Below are 19,439 nucleotides of genomic sequence, written 5' to 3' on the forward strand. Positions count from 1 at the left end.
GCAGCAGTACTCCACCCAGACACACACAGTAATTCAATTCCTTTTTAACGGCTACATCGACACACGCACACACACACACACACGCACAAACGGAGCGAGCAGAAAAAGGAAACTGCACACACGGCCGCTGCCCTACGCCCACAGCCGATCGCTGTACAAACATAGCTTCAAAGACACATTTTAAAAACATACAAGCACCGAACCTTGCATTATGAAGTCAGTCGGCCTGTCTTCCTCTCTCTCTCTCTCTCTCTCTCTCTCACTCTCTCTGTGGCCTTGCTCTCCCTCTATCGTTCTTTTTTCCCCCTCTCTCTGTCAGACTGTTCTTGGCTGGCTGGATCCCAGCTGTCATCCACACCCAGCCCCTCCCCCAGAGCCAGCCTCCAATCACAGGGTCCTCCATTGAAGGCCAGCCAACCAGCAATAACCTCATTAGCATAACCAGTCTGCGAGCGAGGGCGGTTTGGCTGTTGTCGTTTTTTAAAGAGACAGCTGGCCTGTTTCCCTGTAGCTGCGGCCACGACCCTTCACCTCTTCCTCTCCCTCCAGCTCGTCTCCAGAGACTCCCGACCGTTCCCTCCATTTTAGTTCTCCATTATGCCCGAGCCACACCACTTCAAACACACTCTTAACATTGATTTTTTTGGGGGGGCAATAACATACCTGCCGTCTTTGAGTGGATTTTTTTTTTTTACAATTTTTTTTTTGGGGTATCGAAAGACCGATTTCTTTTTTTTTAACAAGCGTTACCAGCAAGAATTACATTTTACTCAAATAAATCCCGGTTCTTGCTCGGATTGAAAACTGTGGCCGTGACATATTAAGGATTCCCCGGCAGGCCGTGTAGATAATGATGCGGTTACCAGCGCCCCAATATAATCCTGCATCCTCTGAATAAATGACTGCTTAATGTATCAAAACACACGTCAATGGATAACATGGGGGGGGGGGGGGGTCTACACGTGGGGGGCCTCGCAGTGATAAATATCAGCAACACGGGTCGATCAGGGTGCTCTGACTTTGTGTTTCTTGGCAGATGGAGCCCGGTGCATAGCCTCTCAACACAAGGCAGCCGACATAGCATACCACTACCACTCTGCAATTAAAGGAACGTTTGGACCTATTAAAGGCTTGGGAGTGCATACATATGCTATGATTCCACCACAAAAAAATAATGCTATTCCCTGCTGATCTTAATTATTGATTATCTTGTGTATGTTCCTACGGCATTTCACTTAAAAAAAAAATCTGACCTAGACAAAGGGCATGTGCGATCAGAAATTAAGTATCATTTCTAACATCACAATGGGTTTGGGGCATAACATTGAGTTATTTGGCAGCGTAATGGGTACTCAAGGGAATTATAAGGACACAAAACACATTTAAAACAGTTGCAGCATGCTGTACGGGCCAGACGTAATCAATACTTTACTCAAAATGAGATTCTTATTTCTTTAACTTGACCCGAGCCGTCCGTCGCCACACCCCCAGCCTAACAACCACACCCACCCCCGACAAACCGCTCATTATTAGTCTATAACATCACAGACTACAAGGCTATGGCAGCACCATTCATCCCAATTTGAGCCTGCCTGTTAAGGAACGGTTAGATACGTCACGCTTCACAACAAACTGCATCCCGTATCCTGTCCCCAGAGCAGGAGGCTAACGGAGGCATTCTGCACACATGCAAGTCTGTAATTAAATGTCTAATTCAATAACGCACGAGACAAGGAACACAATTAAAAACTCACTATACATTTATCCATCACTCAATTGTATTTTAGTTATTGCGATCTACCCAATATTGCTTTGAGGGAGACATGTAAACCACGGGAGGCACACAGGCAGAACACACAGGTAGTTGCCTGGTGATAAAACAAAGCATGCGCCCCCAGTGGATTGGACCAGCCAACCGATTAGTCTTCCTCTGATTACAGCCGCTCGGGCGTACGGTCCACAAACAACACTTCCAAGTCTCATCGCTGTTTAGGAAACATGATTTTGATGTGTTTTGGTATGGTACAACAGAATTAAAATAGAACATACTGCCACCACTGAGGTTTTCATAGAGCTAAAACGCAGACTGTTGCATGATGAATACAAATTCAACATTTTTGCAATTAATCGAATATAGGTTATTCCATAGCTATAAAAAAATAGTTGGATGAAAAGTACAGGCGTTCTATCTATTTGAGGTAGCTTGAGTAATAACTAAATAAATAAAAATATATATGCTAGTCTATATAATTTTCCAAGGGAAAAATACATTCTGGGGGTCGCTTGCATTGCAGAATCAACTGTTGTGACATGCCAGAAAAAGCAATGCTTTAAAATGTTCATATTTCCTTTAAATTGGGTTTAATAGGTCAGCAAGCATAGCAAGTGGTCGTCTTAGCTGGTGCTGTAGTTAATTTGCTGTCCAATGTGTGCTGTATAATGTCAAATGTGCAGTCTCCCTTCTGTGCTCGTGGAAATTGGGTAAAGTGTTCTGCAAACCTCAGCTTATGTTGTAAATGGGGACATTGTATATGGGAGATAAATGGCCTTAATGAAGTTCACGTGTCTAAAAGAACTTCACTCATCATTATTATATGGCGTTCGGCTTCTTTGTGCCACCCATTCACCATTAACAGATATCCAAAAGCAAGATTATATGCCACACTGTATGGTTCTCAAGAAACAGCTTATTTAAGTGCAATAGGTGGAATTTCTAAATGTTTCCTCCAAGACGTTTTACATAAATGCATAAAAATAAATGGATAAAATAATGTATCTGTACAATGATTGGACCATGACCAAACACTGTTTATAACTATTCAGTACCATATCATAAACATTGTATCCAATATGCATAGCTGTTCTATACCATATAATAAACATTGCATTGACTGTGCTTCTATGGAGTACTACACATTTTCTGTTGAGAGATTGAGAAAACTCACCCTCACAGATACGGTCCAGTCTCTGGCGCTTCACTTTGTGTTTGTCCATCAGAGCCATAGACTATATAGTCTTAACCCAGGACACAGCAGAATAGGACAAATCCAAATCCAAGATAGGCAACTCCAATGCGGTCCGCTAAACTACACCTGAAAACGAACGAAACAATGAGATACTTTAGATACGCAAATTCCAGTTTGCAGCAACAACATTATCTTTTGTTTCCAAATTGACAAAAACATGAATATGAAAACCACATTATCTGCACACCCTCACAGACACACACCATGCTATTAACTAGAGACTTTCAGTAGGAATCCATAAGAAGTGCCCACCTATGCATACTTCTTAGACCACTCGGACTTACCAGCAAAACAGTCCTGGAAATGTCCCTGTGCCAAGGAGCTGACAGTCCAGTTTGCCCTGGTAACAGAAATTATGGAAATAAAGTCATCATTTGGTCAAAGATACAATCTAGGAAGCGGTTGTTGCTTAAATACATAATAGTATCCACATCTACCCCATATTCGTTACTTTATTCAACTTTAAACAGAAGTAACGTTAGTATGCATGTCCTGGCGGAGTTAAAGCCGCTCACAGCCCCACTTCACCGTAATAGAAAAACATGAATACAAAGTTGGCGGAACATCGCTGACGATCACCATCCAATAACGCACAACAGCATAAATAACGGACAAACAAATCAAACACAGCTCAACTTACTTTAACTTTAGTTAAAAACAAACTAAAAAACTACGACTGTTGAGCGATGCGCCCGTTAGTCTGCAACGAAGCTAAACGGGCTAGCGTTAGCTCCAAAACTTAGTAGCGCGAAGGCTAAAACCTGTGTGTAAAAAAAAACTAATAACCCGGGAAAAAAAAGTACCAAGTACGCCGATAACCAGGGTTTCCCACACGGAATCCAAATATCACACCACTATGCATCAGTTCGGACCCGAATCAACCTCAAACTCCTTTCAGACGTGTTGTTAGCATTAAGTTGTTAAACTTTTTTACACAGAGCATGGAGCTAACGCTTAGGCTAACGCTGAGGCTAAAACTGGCTCTCCCAACACCCCAGGGTTAATGATCACCACCCCGCAGCACGACACATCAATAAATCCCTGGGGACACCCACCAGCAAGTAACAGCACCTCTCGTTTTATTGTAATCAACAGAAGCCAGTGAAGCGTTTGCACCCCTGCTAACGGTTAGCTAACGTGAGCTAGCATGCCCGTGCGTGTGTACGTGTGTATGTGTGTGTGTGTGTGTGTGTGTGTGTGTGTGTGTGTGTGTGTGTGTGTGTGTGTGTGAGCGACAGGCTAACGGGAGCCTCGTCTCCGTCCGAGTTGTTATCAGCGCTGTGAGTGTGGCGCTACAATGTTAATTTATACCCTGCGTTAACGTGTTAGACTCACTCAAACAACGGGGGCACGTTGGAAACCTTTCTAGGCGGGTGTCGGCGAGTGGCATTCGTGAGCCCGAGTCACCGGATCATGCGGTAATAGTGGATTATTTACCCCGATTCAACTCTTTGAGGAGTGCTGAAACAGTGTGCGTGCGTCGGCGGTGTTCCCTCTCTCCCGATCGCCATGAAATAAAAATAGAGGAAGTCGTTTGTGTGAAGGGAGGTCACCCGGTTCGAGGAGAGGCGGTCGAGGATTGGAAGGAGCGCCCCCGCCTTCACGGCGGAGCAGCGTCTCTGACAGGGATCTGAAGTACAAGGGCCGGTGTGATGTCCTTTACGCCTAGTTTAATGATTCTAGCAAAGTTTTCATCTTGGGGTGCAATGGATGAACCGGTTTGCGTTCATGCATGGGGTCGATTTAACTTTAAATCTAACGTTCAGGCGACAAGGCCTCGACAAGACACATTGCACAAGTTTGAGAAAGACGCTGTCTGCAAGTTGAGTCTGCAACAATGGATACTTTTTGGCAAATCCGACCTACGCAGAATTGTACCACTAGATGTCACTATTAATGTATATAAAAATGATTACAGCTGGATAGGCTACGACAATGCTGCATGAGAGAATATGCCAAATTACTATTGAGGTTGTTGGAACAAAACAGGACATGAAATGGAGAAAGCCATTCTCTATTCAACTTTATTTGTACACAAATTGTGTAATTTGAATCCATTTGAAAACGCATTAAAAAAAATCATCTCTAAAGGCCACCAATACTTAGCATCACTTCTTGATTCTTATTCCCTAGAACTCACAGAATAGGCACAATATTGTACACCGTGTATTTACAATGTTCCCTATTGGATCAAACTGCAGCATAGGCTAATTTATTGTTTATTATAGTGCATGTGCAACTCCGTCATTGCATTGATGTTAAAGAGTCCAAAGACTCATAACATCCCACTCGAACACTTAATAACACAAACAAAAATAAACCATTTGGATTCTGCCCTTACAGCTTAAGGCATGACCAATATAAACTATAGCATAAAACACGTAATTAATGTTGACAAAAGTTACATTAATTTCCAAAAAAATGAAGGGAGCCCCCTCCATGTAATACGTTTCCTATTACAAGAAAGGCTAAGCAAAGTTAATCTTTGCTGATGATAGGGTATGCCACTGGGTCAAATAAAATGCATGACAGCACAGCAGCCATTAGATTAGATGTGCTTCTGAAGAGCTCGTTTTACATAGACGGTCTTTGAATTACTGGGACAATCTGGAATGTATTCACTCTTTTTGAAGCAATACAGCAATCATCAATGACCATCTTTCTGAGGAAAAAAAACAAAAACATCCCAACAATGTATCAAGTTAAATTTCATGCGTCTTAAATAAACATTTTAGGCTTAGGTCAAGAATGAGAAGTGCATGTGAACAGCAAGTCAGTCTTGCAAGCTCATTTACTGCTGGCTCAAGCCATCTGTGCAGGTTATTTCTGTTGTAGTATACAAAATATCCACCTAATTAATGTGCGCCAGTCATTAGTGATGTGGATTAGGATGCATAAAACAGCATTTCCTGATTAAGACTTAAATCACGTTATGGTCCATAAGCTAGAATACTGTGTGCCCAACATTAATGTGTGTGCTTTGTAGCTGATGGGTTGCTGAATAGGCAGGCACCATTACATTCTTATGAAATGCTAATTGATTTTTGCTCAAGATGATAATATTGTATTTTGATATCTGCATTTCTCCTTACTAAAAAAGGATCTCAACATGTGCGTTAGGAGGGCAGCCGGCTCCCAAACAAAGAAAATCTGCCATATAGTGCGTGTTCAGTTACATGTGTGGTCAACATGTCGACTGTACACAGTCAAGTCAAGTCAAAGAGGAGGAGGAGGAGTGGGGGGGGGAGGAGGAGGAGGAGGAGGAGGAGGAGGAGGAGGAGGAGGAGGAGTGGGGGGGGGGGGAGGAGGAGGAGGGGGAGGGGGAGGGGGGGGGGGAGGAGGAGGAGGGGGAGGGGGGGGGGGGAGGAGGAGGTGGAGGAGTGGGGGGGGGGGAGGAGGAGGAGGAGGAGGAGGAGGAGGAGGAGGAGTGGGGGGGGGAGGAGGAGGAGGTGGAGGAGGTGGGGGGAGGGGGGGGGAGGAGGAGGTGGAGGAGTGGGGGGGGGGAGGAGGAGGAGGAGTGGGGGGGGGGGGAGGAGGAGGAGGAGGAGGAGGAGGAGGAGGAGTGGGGGGGGGAGGAGGAGGAGGTGGAGGAGGGGGGGGGAGGGGGAGGGGGGGGGGGGGGGGAGGAGTTCTCCTCCTCCGCCATTCAGTTCTCCTCAATTAGGTTCAAGTCCAGTTCAGTGCAATCTCGCTCAAAGAAGTTCCCGCCATCCATTAGGGATCCTGTTCTTTTATTGTTGTCCTCTTCGCTCTCGCTCAGCGGGCCGATGCTGCTCCGTCCCAGGAGCTCTGCGGGGGAGAAGGCAGGGAGACGCTCTCCCTGCGCAGGCCTCGCAAACATGCTGACATTAGTCCCCGCGCCAAGGGACTCCCCTGTACCAATCTGCACCAGAAAGAGACACATCTTTTTTTACCATTCATCTTCCAAAACTAGATGTTTTTTTTTGGGGGGGGGGGGGGGGGGGGTTGTAGACGGGGTCTGGGTGCCATGGAAACAGGGCTATGGTTGTGAGGAACACTGCCTATTGTAGGACCTTCTGTTACTTAATGAAAAGAGACTGGATACATCCTTGTAAGTGGCTCATACAAACAAACTGAGTAAGTCAACCAAAGCAAAGTAACAAACCCGTCCAGCACCTCCTCACCTGAGTCATCTTGCTGAAGTCGAGGCCCGGCCTGGAGCAGGGCAGGATGTCTGGGTCATGGCGTCTCTTCAGATAAGGCCTCCGCATGTCGCAAGGCTGGGAGTGGCATCGTGGGAGGGCCGGGCGCGGGACGCGCCTGGAGGAGGAGGGCGTGCTGCAGGCCGAGCTGGGCGATGGAGAGAGGGCTGGCTGCTCCGTGGCGGGGCGGTGGGTTAAAGGGGCGGCGGGGCCGGAGGCCTCACAGGGCAGCCGCAGCAGCAGGGAGGCGCCCTGTGTGTGCACGGGGGACAGGGAGAAGCGCCGCTGGAGCAGCGAGCGCGAGGACGCCGGCGGAGCGGGCGAGGAGGAGCAGGACGACGGTGCAGGGAGGAAGGTGGAGCAGGCACCCCTCAGTGTGTCACAGGGGTCCCAGGGGAAGCTCCAAGGTGTCGGGGGGTCCGGATTCAACGCCAGGCTCACAAACATGGGGCTGCAGGACGAGTGCAGGGAGGAGGTGGTGACCGAGGAGCTGCGGCCGCAGAGGGGCAGGGAGCTGCTGGCGGCGGACACCAGACTGGCCATGCTGCCGCTCTGGCAGCGATGCCTGACCGGGGTCCAGACCCGGGAGGCGCTGGGGCGCCATGTGGAACGACAACAAGACAGGTCTTCTGGGACGGAGAGCGAGCGGCAGTGGCGCTTCGGTGGCGGCGGGGGGGAACCGGGGAAGGACAGGTTGGTGACGGAGGCGCTGGGGATTTGAGTTTGATACAGAGGCTCACCCACTGGGACGGGGAGCCGCAGGGCAGAGGATGCGGTTAGGAGATGGGTCTTGCATGACGGGTAGGCGGCCAAACTGCTCTCTGGGAATGCAGAGATTACCGTGAGATCATCTCATCAAATCAACACCAAACATGCTGCGCTTATTTCTTCTTGCACATACCTGGTGTGGATCCATACGTGCTCAAAGACACTGTCGGACTAGAACCAACCACAGGCAACGGCTGAAACGCAAGTATATTGATCAATTTCATTTTGCCATCATTCTTTTTTATTATTTTCTAGAGCAGAGGCCCCTTGAAACATAGAGTTGGGTTGCAGCCACTTACCACGTTGACATTGAAGGAGAATGCCTTCTGATAAGGATCCTCCAAACTCTGCTTGTGTAGCTGCTCTGTAATAAGCGTCACCATTGCTGTAGCCCAGACTAAAGGGAAGTCATGAAGATGATTGGGGGGGGGGGGCGAGTGGAGGTATCGGGGGTTTTGTCTGTCAGAAACCTGGCGTGGTTTGCGGCGTCCCCTCTGCACCTCAAACAGCCACCCTGACCAACTACCCCCTTACACTGTGGTCATCTTCAGGTCCAACTGGGTGGGCTGGGGACATGAGGCTAATTGGTCATGGTATATACAAACATTGACAACAAATCACAGATAAATACACTTTTAAGATATCCACAACCTTCCAAAGCCAGCTATGTAGTGCTGTGACAACAAAGACTATCTCTCTTAACCAAAAAGGTTAATTGGTTCCTAATAAAGTCAGGTGGATAGGGGCTAGGCCATTGCATTTGGCAGAAAGAAAATAAGAGGGAGGGACCTCGAGATAGAGGGGAAGGACGCTGAAAGTGGGGAATGAGACTAGAGGCACGCGGTCGCGTTGTTGCAAAGAAGACAAAAGGGCCAAGGAAAACGGACAATAGACTTTAAAGTGTTTCTGTTTTACCACGGTAAACAACCAAGCCTAAGGAGCTCACAGAGAGCCACAGGACATCCTTTGCAGCCAGACTCAAAAGCTTGTGGTCACACCACAAGTTTGTGTGCACCAATCCCATCGGTTTGCTTTGCCACCAAGATAGTGGCCAGGGAAACTTTGGCCTAGAGGTCCCAAATGGCCCTGGCACACTTACAACACTCTGACTCAACCTTTGCTCTGGCCTATCCGGCACATGTCTAAAAGCATAATGCTAAAAACGTCATGCCGTTTAAATGAGTAAACATGGCAGTCTTTCGCCGTCAAACGGATAACAGCTTATGACAGAGATGTTACCTAATGGCATTGTTCCATGTGTCAAACATGGAGCATATATACTACCTGTGTATGCTACTTATTACATGCTAGTGCTAAATGCCAATTCAAATAGCGAGACCTGTGACTGCCAAGTGATCCAAAACCGAATGTATGAAATGGTCACATCTTTATTTCGTATAGGTAAACATGTGGGAAGGCATCATTGCTAAGTACCAATGGCCTATAAATAAGATACAAAACTATTGATCAAGGTTAAGAAAATACCAAGATACCTTTGGTCCATCCCTTGACCTCCAGAAGAAAGTGATCAACGAAATGGAGGTTCACCAACAACTTATTAACATGAGATGACATGACTTGGGAATAATAATAATAATACAGATAATAAGCCAAAAGTGAGATTTCCTAGAAATGACTACAGACGCAAAATGACAAACAGAATGCAAGTCAACATACTTTGGGCAACACATGGGGCTAAAGTTATCACATTAAGACTGGATTGTTAATAAGGTTTGGCTTGTTGCATTATCCTCCATCGTACCATGAAAACACTGGTGCTGGATACAGATAATACATCTAGAATATTAACTAAATATACATTCATCCATACACAAGAACCACACGGTGACACTAGGAAACATGATGCAGCTCATGTGAATAACCAGGCGTTACCAGGCTCAGAGCTACCCTGCTCTGAGGAGCTAACGTCCTGCTAACTCGCACCCCGGCCTGTGAACTACTCTGTCACCGGTCGTATCCATCAACATAAATACACAATACACAGTGGCAAGTCCCGACAGAACGACAAAGTGGCGGATAATCGCAGTTATTTTTTTCTTCTCCTACGTATCTCTGGTGTACTAACAGTGTCCAGTGCTAGCTTGATAGCTAGCATGCTACTGCTGTCCTAATGTATTACCTGCATTCCGTGTTTCCTTAGCAACCGAGAGCTGCACAGGAGGGCACGGGAGCCGACCGAGTATTTATATACTTTGGACGATACCATCACAGGGGTGAACGGAAATAACCACACATCCAAAATCGATATTTTTTTTCCAATTCTCCCTTTAAATCATCAAGAGGATAATTGTTGAAAAGCCGTTTGTAATTTACCCAGCGCTTTTGGGACGTTCACAGCGTATATACATCACTACCCGCCGGGTCAACTCAGTTAGCCTCTCTCCTTTAACGTTCATACATCTACAAACATCTGCGCACATGTCGATGCGTTATAACCATGACATAAACCATTCAAATTGTGTTTGTGACTTTCCACAACCACCGCATTAGCAACATCTATCAAAACTATTTAACTATGAACCGGATAGCGATGGCACCTCCGCATTAAATGAGTGCGTGTGCGTGGGTGTGTGTGTGCTATTATTCACAGCATGGTACCCTCTGTGTGTGCCTTGCTCAAGAAGTGGTTGCGGTGGTTCTGTTGACTCAAGAACCACACCGAGAGTAGTTTTTTACTTATTTCAAATATGATTTAATTTAACTATAGATAGTATATAAAATTTGGGTTTTTTAACAAGCAATCCACAACCCCGGTACGTGGACCCGTTAGTACTGGGCCTTGAAATGTTTCCCGAAAAGGATTTAGGGATAAATGTCACAAATCGATTATTCAAAAAATAAAAAGCATAAGTTCGGCGACACGAGTCATGTTATTTCCTCCAATACATAAACATAAAATCGATCAATATGGGAGTGTAAGAACTGTAAATGCAATGTGTCTTTGCACTACTATATTATGAAGTCTCGGTTGACTTTTTGTGTTTTTCTCTAAGTGCTTTTCTTTCAGTTTTTATATTATTGCATTGTTCAAGGGAGCCTTAGAATCAAGTTTTCAAAGTTCTTGCTTTAATTGTTGTGAATATGATATATATTACATATTACATACATATTTTGAAAAACAGCCACATCCTTTGTTTAAATAGTAAGGCATCTAAAAATGACTTCCAAACCCCCAAAAATATTATAAATATTGGTCCTTGGAACAAAATAGTTGGTGAACCCCTTGTATAAACAACCCGAGCATATGATACGGAAGCCGTAAAGCGGAACGTCCAAAGCACGTTCACGTGATCCCGAAAGATATCGGATCGTGCAGAATCAGGAAAAGCACACTGTTATTGAGGCGCACTGGGAAATGCAGGAGCACAGGTCGACCAGTACCAGGTCAATAACGGCTTAGATATGGCCAAGGAAATATTCAGCAAAGACGAGACCCTTTCTATGAGGAGAAAATTAATCGGGTATGTAACTCGTTTAGTTAGCTTCGAAGAGATTTTAACTTCCAAATGCTCGCCATGTCAATGTGCATGCATTGAGTTCATATTTCATTATTGTGCAATGGATCACGCCTACGTTTCGTTAAAACTATGTGTTTTCTCCATTGCTAGGCAATCCATCAAATTGTTTTATTCGGACAACCCAGTTAAGATAGTAAGAGGTCGAGGACAATACCTGTATGACGAAAAGGACGTGCGCTATTTGGACTGCATCAGCAACGTCCACCATGGTGAAATATTAATTACATTCACCAACCATAAACAAGATGATCATAAACATTAGCATTGTGCATGCCTGCAGAGCTGAAGATTACTGCTCCTCTGAACCTTTGCACTCCGTCTGTTATCAGTTGGCCACTGTCACCCAGACGTCACTCGAGCCGCCACCGCTCAAATGGAACTCCTGAACACCAACTCTCGCTTTCTGCACGACAACATCATCTCGTATGCAAATCGTCTGTCTGCGACTCTTCCGGACAAACTCAGCGTTTTCTACTTTGTTAATTCAGGGTAAGTAGGTCTTGCATACCCCGTAAGGCTCATATCATTCTAAGTCGTCTCCTTTTAGTACGGTTTTCCATACATTGCATTTTCACTTGACAGTTCCGAGGCCAACGATCTTGCTCTGCGCTTGGCCCAGCAGTACACCCAACACGAAGATGTGATTGTTCTAGACCAGTAAGGCTTCTTTTTTTTTACTGGGTTTACAAAGTTTATAATGACCAGACTCTTATAGTGGTTATAATCGAACTCTTCATGTGCCAGTGCATACCATGGTCATCTCAAGTCCCTCATCGACATAAGTCCATACAAGTTCCGAAAACTGTCAGGTCAGAAGGAATGGGTCCATGTGGTGTGTATCCTCCGGCCAGCATCATCACAAACCTCTGAGAGAAGAGAACTGTGGACTTGTTAAACAGCAACGCTTGGATTCCATGTCCTCCCCACAGGCACCCTTGCCCGATATCTACCGGGGGTTGTACCGAGAAGACCACCCGAACCCAGGGGAAGCATACGCAGACACCGTAAGAGATGTGATTGAGGACGTGCACAGCAAAGGGCGTAAGGTATGCCTAAAGAAACCCGGAGGAAACCGATCAGAAACTGAGAAACACTAGCTATGACCATCCTGGTGGCATGAAGTATTCCTAACCCCTTTTTTACATTCTTCCTTCTTCCCAGATCTCCGCATTCTTCTGTGAGTCCTTGCCAAGTGTTGGAGGCCAAATCATTTTGCCGCAAGGATACTTAACTAAAGTGTCCGAGTGAGTAAACGGCTCCCCTAGGACGTACTATACAAATTACTATAAGAAGAAACCAAGGGAACTAAGGGAAAACGGCGCCGACGATGCTTCCTGCCTGCAGATACGTGCGCTCAGCGGGGGGTGTGCTCGTGGTGGACGAGGTGCAGACGGGCTTCGGCCGCGTGGGGAGCCACTTCTGGGCCTTTCAGATGCAGGGGGAAGCGTGCTGTCCCGACATCGTGACCATGGGGAAGCCCATGGGGAACGGACATCCTTTGGCCTGCGTGGCCACCACCGAGGAGGTAGCCGGGGCCTTCGCCGGCACGGGGGTGGAGTACTTCAACACGGTGAGGCCGCCCAGGACCTGCGCTTTACCATGTGTAACACTTAATGTTTTGAACATACCAAAATGTTTTAACTACCTTTCAACATGCTTTTTTGATAAAACATTTAACCAAAACGGGAACTCTTCTAACATTTGACTACATAATACACCATGTTTTGTGTCTCTGTTGTTCCACGCAGTTCGGAGGGAACCCGGTGTCTTGTGCGATAGGCTTGGCCGTCCTAAATGTCCTTGAGCAGGAAGACATGAGAGGGAACGCCACCAGGGTGGGGGCACACCTTAAAGACCTGCTCAACAAGCTCCAAACTAAGCATCAGATAGTTGGGGATGTCCGGTAAGGGTGTGTGCTTATCCGGGTACAATTGCATTGCATATTGGATTTCCCTCACGGAAATAGCAGAGAATTGGGTCAACAAAGAGTATTTAAGGACTTAGTTAAAAACTGTTATTAGAAGGGCTGGTTTATACCAGCCCTTGTATTTACCTTTCTGAGGAATCTCAATCATGTGTGAAAAATCCTGTGTAGAAGGCAGAATATGTGGCAAGGAAATCATACATCATAGCAATTCTCCATTCCCATTATGGATCCAATTAAGAAAAGCGACACTGAACTCTTAGTGTTTACCACAGGGCCATTACTATATCATTGCTCCCTCTAGTGGACACTATTCAATATGCTGAGTATTCCAGTTAATGTTATCCATCAACAGCCCATATTAATGCCATAACGTTTACTTAACAGTGGGGTAGGGCTGTTTCTGGGTCTGGAGCTGGTGGTCGACCGAGAGCTAAGGACTCCCGCCACTGAGGTCGCGGCGGCAGTGGTGAAAAGGTGGGGATTAGTGTTAGTTTCACCACAGAGCAAGTGTTTACCTTTTAGTTCATATGCACACAACTCTGAAAAAACATTGCATAGGACCACAGAACGTTGATGACATACTACGGTACGTCTTTGGTTTGGTTTCAATAGCCACTGGGAAAGTGCTTAACATTGAGTCTGCTTGGTACAGGTTAAGAGAGGAGAGGATCTTTGTGAGTACAGATGGCCCGTTTGAGAGTGTGATCAAATTCAAGCCCCCCATGTGCTTCAGCATAGCAGACGCAGACCTCGTGGCGCAGAAGATTGACCACGTACTCACTGGTGAGGAAGTTAAATTACTTCAATGACTGCATTAAAACCTTCGTAATAAACCTTCGTGCGGATCTAGTCTAAAACTACCCCCAGTCCTGAGTTATATAAAAAAAATCTCAACTCGAGAAAAAATAAAGACATCTAATGTTCGATAAACCTGTAGAAAAACTTTAATAGCATTAGACATTGTTCGATGGTCACATTCAGAAGGTTCAGAGGTAGAAATGTGAATAAACGTAATGCCTCACTTTGTTTCAACAAAAGTAATTAAATATTCTTGTATTTTTCACTTTGGCAAAAGTGTAACAACTATCCTCATCTCATTTAACACTTCCAAACAAAACTTCAATAAATATAAAGGGGAGCAGGAAGCTCTAGATGAATACTGTGATAAAACTGAGTAACCGTAATGCATGATTTGTTTTGTTCTCTTCAGACATGCCGGTGGTCATTCCCTAACCTTAATCCAGAGTAATCCAAAACCAAGGATAACTACTGCAGATCCAGGAAATGTCAACTGGTTATGCCAAAATATTAAACAATATCGAAATACTGTATTATTGTCTTTGTTTAAGTATACCTCATTACCCTGACATCACCTTTTCCCCCCCAAAATGACGACTCAGAATTAAGATCCCTTTATAAGGGATCTTAAGTTAAGTCATTGGGATATGCACTTACCAGAGCACTACCGTCAAACCTTTCAGGACCCGAGTGTCCCACCAACAGCCGCCCCGTCAGCCACAGAGCTAGGGGACCCTAAGCCACGGCCAAGGGGTGAAGCCCTCTGTTGCTTACCAGCCGTCCACGTTTTAGCATTACCAGAACACGCAAGCCATTTAACAGTACAAAAACATTTAACATTAGTTTTACAAATAATAACAAAGGGATCCGTGTGTAATATAAACAAAATTTATTTCTACCAATTTGCCCAAGACACTAGAGGAATGAGTTTCCAGTGAGAGAGGGAGTGCCCTCTTACATTAACGAGCTTGCGCTACGGGGTATATCATTGAACTAGTAAAGCCACTTAAAATTGCAAACATGAAAAGGGGGAAGAATTTCCTTAAAAGCCAAAAAGAAAAACGAAATTAGAAATGCTGGTTGTTTTCGTCTACTTTGCCAACTGCAAACATTCACTTAACACGCTTACAATGATATCGTTTGATTATTTTAATCCCTTATCCTGCGTCACCCCACATCCCAAGCCATGCAACTCTCATCCAGCACGGGAGGGAAAAATAAAAAGTAACTAAACATCTAGAAACACCAAAAAGGAAAATAAGCAAAATTGTTTTATTTCATGAGCTTTAAAAGCCCCAGCTCCTGCGTGTTGGTAAATCCAGTAGACAAGTAAAATACAACCATACAATACATTAGATTCAAAAAGGTACCAAAAAGTACAGTAAAAATAACACTTCCATCGCTGGAAATGTAAATGGACACAAAACAATATAAAATAAAAAGTGGAAAAGTGACATTTGCTTCCCCAGTTCCTCACTTGATCTGTACAAATGGAGCATGAGTCCAAATTTCAGCCAACTCCAAAGGAAAAGCCAGAGCCCATGTTCGCTGTGGTCAGACCATGGGTTCCTTGTCTTACTTACTTTAGACCTTAAAAGAAAAACACGATGCTTAACGTTACTCAGTCGATACGCAACACACAGCATGCAGTCAAGTGACAAGACACGTGTATGGATGTCATTTACACATCAGCTAAATGGACACAGACACACAGAAAGAGGGGGGAAAGGGGCCACTAGCTGCCACACCTAGCACCCCCACTGAAAAGGGCCCCTCGATCTTTGAATCTAAACCACCACCACCATCTCAACCCTTATTGATCCAGTAGTGTTTGTAGGGATGCATCTTAAAATGGTTGGCACATGGAATGAATCCATCGTCAATGATTACTGACCCCCCGAGGCACAGCAAACCCTGACCCCGCCCCTTTCCAACACAATGTTTGAATGGATTTAGACTAGATGGAGAAATTTTGAGTCAAAAAGGCACTAATGGTTACAGCTAGGTTGTCATTACCGTAGATGATGCAAAAAATGCATACCTGCACTACATGTGATCAGTATGGCTTGAAGCTACTCTGGTGGCCTCCACGTCTTGGAGTTTTCCCATAGCTTGTATTGCCCTGGTCTGGAGGACAAGAGAAAAAGGGACTGAGTTCTTCTGTACAACAAGGAGGACCAAGAAAAATAAAGTTTCTCTCATTCGCGACTCTTTCTGGGGGGCGGTTATCGCTTACTGTAGTCATAGCCACCCCCATAGCCGTAATACGAGTAGTCATAGTTCCCGTAGGCGCCGTAGCCTCCGTAGCCCTGCTGTCCGTAGCCTCCGTAGCCCTGGTTGTAGCCCTGGTTCCAGTAGTTGTTGTAGCCCTGGTTCCAGTTCTGCCCCCCCTGGCCTATACAGAACGGCACATTCAACCAGCCACCGTCAGCCATTGTCAACGCCGACCACAGAAGCTCCTGCTAGGCTCGGAGGCGTGTTTAGGTCTTAATGTACCGGCGGTGGTACTTACCTCCGCGACCCCTGCCGCGACCCCCACCATATCCACTGCCCCCGCCGCGCCCTCCGTACTGCTGCTGCTGGTACACCTCTTTGGGCTGAGCTATTTTGATCTCACACTGCAGCCACACACACACACACACAATAACAGAACGTCAACACTTCACCCTCAGACGCAGGCCGTTTGTTGGGACTGGAACTGTGTGTGAGGTTATCTACCTTGCTGCCGCTGACGTTATGAAATTTCTTTTCCAAAACCTTCTTAACCGGGGTCTCGTCCTTGTACGTGATGAATACAAATCCCCTCCTCTTGTCCGTCTTTGGGTCCTGCGGAAGCTCGATTGTCTCAATCTAAACATTTTGGGGGAGAGAAATAAGAAAAAGCAGGAAGAGTTGTTAGATTAAAGGGCAAGACAAGTGAACCACCAATCGAAACCTTAAAAACACCACCAAGACGAACGACGTACCTCTCCAAAGGTTCCAAAGTACTCCTGGATGACGTCTTTCTCTGTGTCTGGGTTGAGGCCGCCTACGAAGATCTTCTTCACCGGCTCCTTCTTCATCGCCATGGCCTTCTTGGGGTCAATCTGTCGGCCGTCTAGTCGGTGTTCCTTCTGTTCCAAGACCTGGGCAGAGCAGTAACGCGTTAGTGAGCTCTGGTCAACATTTCCCTTCCAACAGTTAAACACATACAACAGCACCACTCTACTCACCCTTTCTACACTGGCTGCTTCTTTGAAGAGGATGAAGCCAAAGCCTCTTGATCGCCCGGTCTGCTGGTCCATCTTAATGGTGCAGTCAGTCACCTCGCCAAATTTAGAGAAGTAATCTTTGAGATCCTTCTTACTAGTGTCCCAACTGAGACCCCCGACGAACATTTTCCTAAACAAAAAGAGGGGGGGGTGGGAGTGTATATGGTCACATATTTGAAGACCACCACCATAACTGCTGCTGCTTTCGGGGGACTGAACGTCCGACGGGCGCTCCATGGACCCATCTGTTGCAGCCGATGACGTAAAAGGCAGCGGAATCACTTACTGTACAACGCGTACGGTTCGCTTTTAGCGTCAACATAGCCGATATGCATGCAATCCAATCGTAAAAAACACGCTGAACACGGTGCATACTTAAGTAACAGTCATTGCATTTTGGTTTTGATCCTTGCCACAACGCCCATCCCCCCTCCGCTTTGCACATGGCGCCAACAAAGCCCGACTGAACAAAGGATCCGGGGCGAAAGACGGAGCGCATATTCCCCATGTTTCCCCAAACGTAACGAAACACCACCTTACCCTGCATCCTCCTCGCCCTTGCTGGCGTTGATCTGGCCGCCTTCCGACGCTCCGTTCTGAGAGTCGCCGTCCGTCGCTTCCTCCGCGCCGCAGGCTTCGGGCCCGGCACCCTCCTCGCACTCTTCCACCGCTTCGCCTCCGTTCCCCTCCTCGGTGTGCGCGGCCCCGCCGTTATATTCCTCCTCCTGCTCCCCTTCGTGACCGTTCTCCGATGTCTCCATGAACTGTTGCTCAGTGTCCGACATGGTTGGACTACTACGATTCCTTTAACCTGAAACGACACAGTGCTTTAGTGTGGATACGCGACGTGGTGCACGCCATTTGCGCCCGGCCGGCCGGGGAGAGCCTTTCCTCCTCCACCATCTTGGCCGGCGCGATGGCGTCCCGTACAGCCGCAGAAATTCACGATTTTAACAGTGACTGCGTGTGATTAAACGTTTGGTTTGGACTAATGTCAAGCATCCTCATCCCATGTAAAGAGAAACAATCGCCGGCAACATTGCAACTCATTATCGCGCAGACAAAACCAAGCAGGAATTGGACTAGCGAATTCGCAGTTACGTAATGCGGAGGCCGTGCGCGACATTGCATGCTTTGTTACTTGAAATGCGCGGAAAAAAACTACTAGTCTTTCGACCTAAGAGTGATCTAATGGTAGCACGGTACTTACAGAATAATACAATTATGAAAACAAGCGTGATGGATGCTTGAAATGCCGCTTACTGGTCACACGGAGACGGAGAGCTCTCTTCAAGATGGATTCTCCCATTCGACGCCAACTCGTGGTTAGTTTTATAGAACCGGTAGGAAAATCACCATTAGATCCAGGAAGCCCGCTGATTGGACAAGCGATGCTGCCACTCGGAGAACCGGCCAATCATGTTTAAGTGTTCCGTTTTCGTGCGCCACTTATTCACGCCCTTTTCATTTGGGAACTCGCAGTACCTTTCCTGCCTTTCATATCATCTGTTACATTAGGTTTATATTCTGAGCTGTGGTAAACGTGTCTTCGAGCGACAGCCCTGATGTTTTTGTAAACATCGCAGTTATATACTAATGATCGAGTATACATGTATTAGATTTATATCTTTTGTTGATCGATTCCGTTTGAATGACATATTGATGTCTCTAGCTGAGATGTAGGTTACTTCAATGAATCATTTGAATCACAAGCCGTTTCAACTACTAAGTGTGAAGAATGTGGTTCAAACTATTGTCTCCATCCTGAATAATGCTAGATTTTAAGATCAGTGGGCCAATATTTGATTTCGGATTCAAGAGATGATGTGACCCAATAGTTGGCAAAATAGTTGGTTTGTTAGTATACCAATAGAAGCATGATATAATAACCTATAATATGAGGATGTATCAATATTGAGTCTGCTACGTTGATAACCTTTGATTGTCTAGATCAGGGGTCATGACAT

At 46.0% G+C, this 19,439-nt stretch overlaps 3 protein-coding genes and 1 long non-coding RNA gene across 8 annotated transcripts; 1 reads left to right on the top strand and 3 right to left on the bottom strand.

Annotated features, from left to right (window-relative positions):
* Window positions 1–662: 662 nt before the first annotated feature.
* LOC132466210 (uncharacterized) lies at window positions 663–4,609 on the bottom strand. The gene is made up of 3 exons (XR_009527772.1): window positions 4,464–4,609; window positions 3,311–3,366; window positions 663–3,092 (listed from the first exon to the last, which is right to left on the bottom strand). It is a non-coding gene; the product is annotated as an uncharacterized LOC132466210 (long non-coding RNA).
* A 2,039-nt stretch (window positions 4,610–6,648) lies between these two features.
* LOC132466212 (protein FAM53C-like) lies at window positions 6,649–11,222 on the bottom strand. Its single transcript, XM_060063295.1, has 5 exons — window positions 10,098–11,222; window positions 8,257–8,523; window positions 8,091–8,151; window positions 7,172–8,010; window positions 6,649–6,909 (listed from the first exon to the last, which is right to left on the bottom strand). Exons 2-5 carry the CDS (start codon window positions 8,338–8,340, stop codon window positions 6,673–6,675), a joined length of 1,221 nt encoding a protein of 406 aa, XP_059919278.1. The 5' UTR covers window positions 8,341–8,523; window positions 10,098–11,222; the 3' UTR covers window positions 6,649–6,672.
* Window positions 11,223–11,251: 29 nt separating this feature from the next.
* On the top strand, window positions 11,252–14,752 carry phykpl (5-phosphohydroxy-L-lysine phospho-lyase). Of its 2 annotated transcripts, none has more exons than XM_060063294.1 (12): window positions 11,252–11,439; window positions 11,587–11,705; window positions 11,826–11,985; window positions 12,079–12,153; window positions 12,241–12,328; window positions 12,426–12,542; window positions 12,658–12,740; window positions 12,841–13,021; window positions 13,245–13,399; window positions 13,808–13,897; window positions 14,076–14,206; window positions 14,634–14,752. In XM_060063294.1, the coding sequence occupies exons 1-12, from the start codon at window positions 11,381–11,383 to the stop codon at window positions 14,654–14,656; spliced, it is 1,281 nt and encodes a 426-aa protein (XP_059919277.1). In that variant the 5' UTR covers window positions 11,252–11,380; the 3' UTR covers window positions 14,657–14,752. The 2 variants fall into 2 exon arrangements, with proteins under 2 accessions (XP_059919277.1, XP_059919276.1); XM_060063293.1 differs by having other exon boundaries at window positions 11,253–11,439; window positions 12,841–13,066.
* A 343-nt stretch (window positions 14,753–15,095) lies between these two features.
* Window positions 15,096–18,879, bottom strand: LOC132466213 (heterogeneous nuclear ribonucleoprotein A/B-like). 4 transcript variants are annotated; one of them, XM_060063297.1, is made up of 9 exons: window positions 18,736–18,879; window positions 18,013–18,283; window positions 17,434–17,602; window positions 17,188–17,346; window positions 16,940–17,071; window positions 16,734–16,839; window positions 16,458–16,616; window positions 16,263–16,348; window positions 15,096–15,811 (listed from the first exon to the last, which is right to left on the bottom strand). In XM_060063297.1, exons 2-8 carry the CDS (start codon window positions 18,255–18,257, stop codon window positions 16,278–16,280), a joined length of 1,041 nt encoding a protein of 346 aa, XP_059919280.1. In that variant the 5' UTR covers window positions 18,258–18,283; window positions 18,736–18,879; the 3' UTR covers window positions 15,096–15,811; window positions 16,263–16,277. The 4 variants fall into 4 exon arrangements, with proteins under 4 accessions (XP_059919280.1, XP_059919279.1, XP_059919281.1 ...); XM_060063296.1 differs by having other exon boundaries at window positions 18,683–18,835; XM_060063298.1 differs by having other exon boundaries at window positions 16,238–16,348; window positions 18,683–18,835.
* Window positions 18,880–19,439: the final 560 nt, after the last annotated feature.

The sequence above is a fragment of the Gadus macrocephalus genome, chromosome 10 (genome assembly GCF_031168955.1).
Source record: "Gadus macrocephalus chromosome 10, ASM3116895v1".
Lineage (NCBI taxonomy): Eukaryota > Metazoa > Chordata > Actinopteri > Gadiformes > Gadidae > Gadus > Gadus macrocephalus.